The 6,614-nt window shown below is 45.2% G+C and overlaps 1 protein-coding gene across 1 annotated transcript; it reads right to left on the bottom strand.

Annotated features, from left to right (window-relative positions):
* Positions 1-720: 720 nt before the first annotated feature.
* On the bottom strand, positions 721-2,037 carry LOC112873040 (leucine-rich repeat receptor-like kinase protein FLORAL ORGAN NUMBER1). Its single transcript, XM_025936072.1, has one exon. The coding sequence runs from the start codon at positions 2,035-2,037 to the stop codon at positions 721-723; it is 1,317 nt and encodes a 438-aa protein (XP_025791857.1).
* Between the last annotated feature and the right edge of the window lie 4,577 nt (positions 2,038-6,614).

Genomic DNA, 6,614 nt, shown 5'->3' with positions numbered 1-6,614 from the left:
AGCCTTGATATTGTGTATCTTAACCGACCCGATTTCTCGTAAACAACCTGAGTAGATCTTGACCTATCTTGTAACCCATGGCTACTCGGCTATATAAGGGCGCCGTGGGGTACCCATCAAACAACAACACAGTTAGCCCACACCAACCAGGAACCTTGGTCATTCAATACAACTCCGAACACAGGATGTAGGGTATTACGCTCTTGGCGGCCCGAACCTGTCTACAAAGCCTTGTGTCTTGTGTTATCATTAAGTTCTTGTTCCTACGATCTTCCTCACCTACAAATCTACTACCTGAGCATACACTGGGTGGACTTGCCGGAGTACAAATTCGATAGGGTCAAAATGTAAAATATCAGGTCACGAACAGATCATAGGCGGAGTGAGTGGGGGTACAATGCGCAAGCACAAGCATGAGCATACATGTTCGATACCCCAAAGCAAAGATAGTTATAAATTTTGGCCCTAGACCCTGCTAGGTCTATGGATTCACCAGCTCTACAGCTACAACCCTGGTACACACAGTTGGATGTTGTACAATGAAAATTGCAGATTTTTCAATATTTAGGTCATTTTTACCTCAGTGCGCTCTCGCTGACTTGTTATTTAAATATCACGGAACCGTATGGTTGCAGCCTAGGCGTTAAGGGGAGGTGCTGCCGCCTAGCCTAGAGCCAAACAGTACATTAGAGTTCACCAACGAGGAGGCCGTCGGAGACCTCAAGCTTGTTCGCCTGCGTCGGGGAGCTCAAAGAGCCGAGCCGGCACAGAGCCGCTGAGCATGTTCTTGCCAAGGCGGATGCGCTTCAGCGTCTTGCAGACGGCCAGTGACTCTGGAACGGGACTGGACAGGCCGTTCTCCATCAGCACGAGAATCTCCAGCTTCCTGCCCGCGCAGAGGTCAGGCGGTATCTGACCGGTGAGGTGGTTGGTGGCCACGTCCAACATCTTGAGTGGGCTGTTCTTTCCTAATCCGGCCGGAAGGTGACCGGTGAGGTTATTCTCCCACAGTTGCAACACCTCCAGGTGCGGTAAGTCGGCCATGAACTCTGGTATGTTGCCGTGGAGGTGGTTGCGGAACAGGTGTAGAAGCCTGAGGCTGGTGAGGTTAGCGAGGCCGGCCGGTATCTCGCCGATGAACTGGTTCATGGAGAGGTCCAGCGACTTGAGGTCCTTGATGTCGCCGAGCTGCGTGGGTATTTCCCCGGAAAGGCGGTTCATCTGCAGGAAGAGCGTGTCGAGGCGCGCGAGCCGGCCGAGCTCCTGCGGGATGGGACCCGTCAGGTTGCAGCTGCTCATGTCAAGGCGGACGAGCGAGTCGAGCTCGCCGAGCTCCAGCGGGATGCCGCCATCGAACAGGTTGAAGTAGCCGATGTACATCTCCCGCAGCCGCTTGAGGCGCGCGAGCGACGCGGGCACCCGTCCGGAGAGCGAGTTGCCGTTGAGTCCCAGGTACTCGAGCGCCGCGAGGTCCGCGTAGCTTTCCCGTATAGCGCCAGAGAAGTAGTTCCCGCCGAGGTGGAGATAACGGAGGCGCGCGTGCGCGGCGCCGAACGGGGGCAGAGGGCCGGAGAGGTTGTTGTTGTAGGCGTCGACGACCTCCAGCACCGGGAAGTAGGGTCCTCCGCCGGCCGGTGTCGGGAAGGGGCCGGTGAAGTTGTTGTTGGAGAGGTTGAGGTGGCGGAGCGCCGGCAGCGCGGCGAGCGACGCGGGGACGCTCCCCGCCAGCGAGCAGGCGGCGACGGTGAGGTTCTCGAGGGCATCGAGCAGCGCAACCTCGGGCGGGAGGACGCCCCCTTGCAGCGGCATGCCCGTGAGGTTGATCCCGACAACACGCGCGGCCTCGTCGCAGGACACGCCCGAGAAGGAGCAGTGCGCAGGCGGCGTGGCGGCTGGGTCCCAGTCGGCGATCGCGGTGGAGGTAGCGGGGACGAGCAGCGCCGCTTTCATCTTGACGAGCGCGTACACGTCCCGCTTCGGCGAGGCGGAGGCGGAGGCCAGGAGTGAGAGCAGGAGAAGAGGGAGAAGGGGAGGCATCGTCGTGTTGTGGTGGCTACGGGTGCTGCGTGGCGGTGACTGGCGGAGGAGAGACGAGCGAATAAAAGGGCAGAGGCGGTGGTGGAGGGAATCCGCATATCGAATTCTATCGACGGAGACGGGGAGGGACTACAGCGCCCTGCTAATCAAACGGGGCTGTCTATTCATCGCATAATGTGATTACCCGCCATACCGTCGCAGAAGGCCGGCAACCTGCACTCCATTACGAGTTTGCTAAACAGTCCATAAGAAAAAGTAAAACACTCCATTTTACTGCGAGTTTGCTAAATGATCCCGCGTATGGTCGGGGAGGAAACGTGACGTACACACTACATATGTAATCTACATTGAATTGTTTTGAAACAACTCATCAGTTTCACCATAAAAACGTTGTTTTGAAACAAATAAAAATGTTCTATAAAAAATTTTAGAACAAATAAAAATATCACATTAAAATAAAATATTCTAAGAACAAGAAATAATGTTTCGAGAAAACAACATGTTCTGGTTCCAGAACAATTGAAAATATTTCAAAAAATATTATTCAAATATAGTCAATTGTGGTCTAACTTCAAAAATCTCATCAAAAAAAGTACAATGGTACACTTGAAATTTTACTTTGATAATCACTTTGTGAACTATAAATTATTTTTATGTTTTGCATACTTATTTGCACGGAATCCATGATATCAGCACCTTAATTTTTATTGGATTACGTATGTTATGGCAGTGATGAGCTTCCGGCCAATGAGGAAAAAGAAAGAGAAAAACGATCGATAGAAAAATAGCTCACGTTTCATCTTTGTGGGCGGCCGGAGAGAAAAAAATGTCCTCCTGTGCGATAACTCGCATCGTACCAGCGCGCGACAAATAGATTTGTCCAATCAAACTCCGCTATGAGGATCCTGTAGAGCTGACAGTTCATTTGGAGCGATGGAATTTCCTAAAAAAATCATGGGAAACAACTAATTAAAGGATGATCAGAAAATCTAGTGTTACAAGCGGGAAAAAGAATTACTCCTTTAGAATTGTACTTGTATAAAAAAATTTGCTCTCAAATATGCTAGGGTATGCATGGTACTCTACGATCATACAATGGTACGAGCATACTCCGTCATGGAGGCTCCTCTTTTTTGTTGTTTAAGTATAACAACTTGTGTTAAGGTTAGTGATTAGCGATTCATTTGATTCATACATTTTATCTTTGCATTAATCATGTATTTTGTGATGAACCGATCATGTAGATTCTCTTTCTTCATTTTAGGACAATTTCTCGTCAGAAGTCATCATGGAGGCTCATTAAATTTTGAGGTTGGACTTCATATATTTGATTCAAGGTATGGAACTAGCTATTCATGGTTAGATCGTTGTCAAAATTATGATGATTGTGATGTAAATGCTCTTTCTTAATTTAGAGGGGATTTCTTAATTGTGATGATCGAGATGTAAAGGCTTTTTTTTAATTGTGATGATCAAGATGTATATACATTTGTAGAGGATACTAGTCATGATATTTAATGTTTAGTTAAATTATAATTCGAATTATTTTTATTTAAGTTCTAGAATTCTTATATTTGATTTTATGAATAATGAATTCAAAGTTCATTATTCATGAAATCAGACGTAGATATAAAGCATTGTTAGATTATGATATCTATGAACAAATTTAATAAATTGAAAATCTATATGTAGAGATGGTATTATTCATTAAATTAAAATTTTTATACGTTTTGTTGTGCATAGATGGATCGAGGATGGATGTACGCTATGGAGACTGAAAATTTGGATTTTATCGACAATGTTGACTCGTTTGGGAAGACCGCTAAGATTTACGAGACAAACAACCTACAAGATGATCGCTACCTGTATTGGCCATGCATTGATCGCAAAAGTCAGGTAGTTTGGCAAACGTTGAGCAGGTAGTTTGGCAAACGTTGAGCAGATCCGCTTCCATCGGCTTGTTGGAGATTTTATGCCCAACTATAAAGTTTAGAATAAGCATGGTGAGAATGGTGAGAACACATCTACTCAAGTCTCAATGCACTTAATTTGTATCATGAACTTATGGTTATGGGCGGTAGACCAAGGTCTACGAACCGGCGTTCATGACACAAACTGGCGGTGATGGCCTCCATCATTGCCAACTTAAATACAATGGGCGGCTGAACTGATAATGATTCTCATTTTGAGCCCGCGGTGATGGAAGGCTAGAGTAGTGTTCTCTTCACAGACCAAGTCCAATGAGACTGCTTATGCATATTGGTATGCTGCTAACCGCTAGGATGGAATGGCAATCTACATGGAGCACTTCACTTGGAGTCATAACTTGCCATGGCAACATAGTATCAAGAAAAAACCTAAATAGATATTTTGCAACAATGCTTAGACTCCAGCTTTGGTGAATGCATGTATTTGGGGGTATTTACAAAATGAAGTGACTTGTATCGCGATATTAACAATTTTGCCTTACAGAGCTAGAGAGGCCTGCGAGAAAGGATACTCCCGGTGTCTGCATAGGTAGGATACACAGCCCATAATTACTAAGAAAAATTACATAATGTCATATACATGCCGCAGCGAGCTAAAACACAAAAATAATATTCAGTTCCATGAATCACCAAAGCAACATACTAGGACCGCGAGAGATGCCCTCCAAAAGCAACATGCAGCTGCTAGACGACAGTTGACTAACAAGATTAGGTTTTGGTTCTTTCGAACTTTTTTGTATCCTAACCATCGGTAAAATTAATTCTTACTGTGTATTCCAAAATCCCAAGTCCAAAAATTCTGGCTTCTTCATTTTTTTGGTTCTCGAGGAGAAGATAGAGCTGATTTTTGGTGGAAGAATGTCAACTGGACGGAGCGATGCTAATAAAAGCGCACAAAGGCAACTAGAATCCACATTCGTGTCATCTGCATGCATACTAGCAGCACTCAAAAATCCAAAAGGAAATTCGTACGTGTAAAAAAAGAATAAACCCAAAAGGAAAGCTAAGATGCGCCACTCATCTGGTGAACTATTTTAATTACCATAGATGTTAGGTTTCAATCATGACAGCAAATAAACAGCTTAGTAACCATCATGTTTGCCTCTGACGGTGAAAATACTAGCACGTCCTTGTTTTTTCGACATCAAGAACATCCATATCCCACTTGTTCATTGCGCACCATACACATGCATTTACATGTTAATTACGTTTGAATCACATCAACTACGGTCTTAATTATTCGCGAGAAAAATGGCATCCATCCATTGCAGGGGCAAAAAGGTTGAGAGAATGATTCGAGTTTCCGTGTCGTGGGTGAGAATAGATGCACTTAAAGATAAGCTCTTTGCCCTGAAAACCCAATGAGAGATCAGATAGGAGAACTGCCCTCGCTTTGTTAGGCTGACCTCCTTATTTGTACTCCTACCTAGCTACGTCCACATCGAATCCATTGAACTGGAAAACGCCTGTCAGATCAGCATGCATTGTTTATATGTGCGAGCCTTTATTCTGATTCGGGTTGACCTGATACAACCTATTTTCAGAGTCAGACCACCCGGTTTTGTGCTGAGGTTTAATTGAAAATTGGAGTTCACAGTTGCGTAGGCCTCATCGAGAGGGTTAAAAATAGGTATCTGGAGCTTACGATTTGGAGTCCAGATGTAAAACTTGTGGCCATCAAAATTATCGATCAAGCTAGAAAACTAGAGGGTCCGATTTCTCAAACTGGAGGGTCTGGTTTTGGGTAGTTTGAATAAAAATTGTCATTTCATATGATTATGTAAGGGATTTCGACTCTAGCCTATTGCTGCAAGAACTCCCCTACTTATATATATACAGAGGGTCACGGCCAATTGAGGGCATCCAATCCATCCAAATCATAAATTGGTTTTTCTTTTTATCCTTCATTCAAAATCCTAATCCCTTTTCCAACCCTGATTTTTTTCAACCTTCATCTTGGTTGCGACTGAAAGCATTGAAGATGGCCTACCGATCCTAGAACAAGCTGCGCATTCCCCGATGAGGCCTCCCCTAGACAATTGTTTGTTGGTTAGTCGGTGAAATCTGACAAAATAGGAGGGGTTTGGGTTTCTAAAATTTGAACATTCGATTTCCAGGTCGATGTTGAGGGGAGCCCGAACCTAGGAGGTGACACCATGCCAATGGCTGCTGATTAAGAACCACCAGCGGTGCTGTAAGCATTGCTGAACAGATCCATCTAAAGCGCAAGGATTGATCCTGTTGGGTGATTTCCTTGCAAGGTTGATCATCCGGAGCTCCAGAGCGTCATCGAGATTGTCATCAGGTATAACCCTAAATGGCAATCCACTATGTATCTTGTTACTAGTTTCAATATTACTTACTCATGCGGTCTAATTATCTCTATACAGTGCAGAGTTTTGTGCCTTTATCCTTGTCTCATTTTCAAGATAGACACGAGCGGGTAATCCTAGTCGTGGTGATTATATTACTTAGTGGAAAGCTATGTAGCTCAAACTAACACTGCTTCTTTCCGACAGGGGGAGTAACATAAGTTTGTGCACAGGGTAGTGCTTCCGGTCGTGACCCTAGGAAGAAGCAAGGACTTCG

This window comes from Panicum hallii, chromosome 9, assembly GCF_002211085.1.
Source record: "Panicum hallii strain FIL2 chromosome 9, PHallii_v3.1, whole genome shotgun sequence".
Lineage (NCBI taxonomy): Eukaryota > Viridiplantae > Streptophyta > Magnoliopsida > Poales > Poaceae > Panicum > Panicum hallii.
Note: the sequence above shows the minus strand (reverse complement) of the source record. Positions and strands in the feature narration are given on the sequence as shown.

What these genes read in the sequence shown, in the direction of transcription:
- LOC112873040 (XM_025936072.1), bottom strand. Translation starts at nt 2,037, where the DNA reads ATGCCTCCCCTTCTCCCTCTTCTCCTGCTCTCACTCCTGGCCTCCGCC.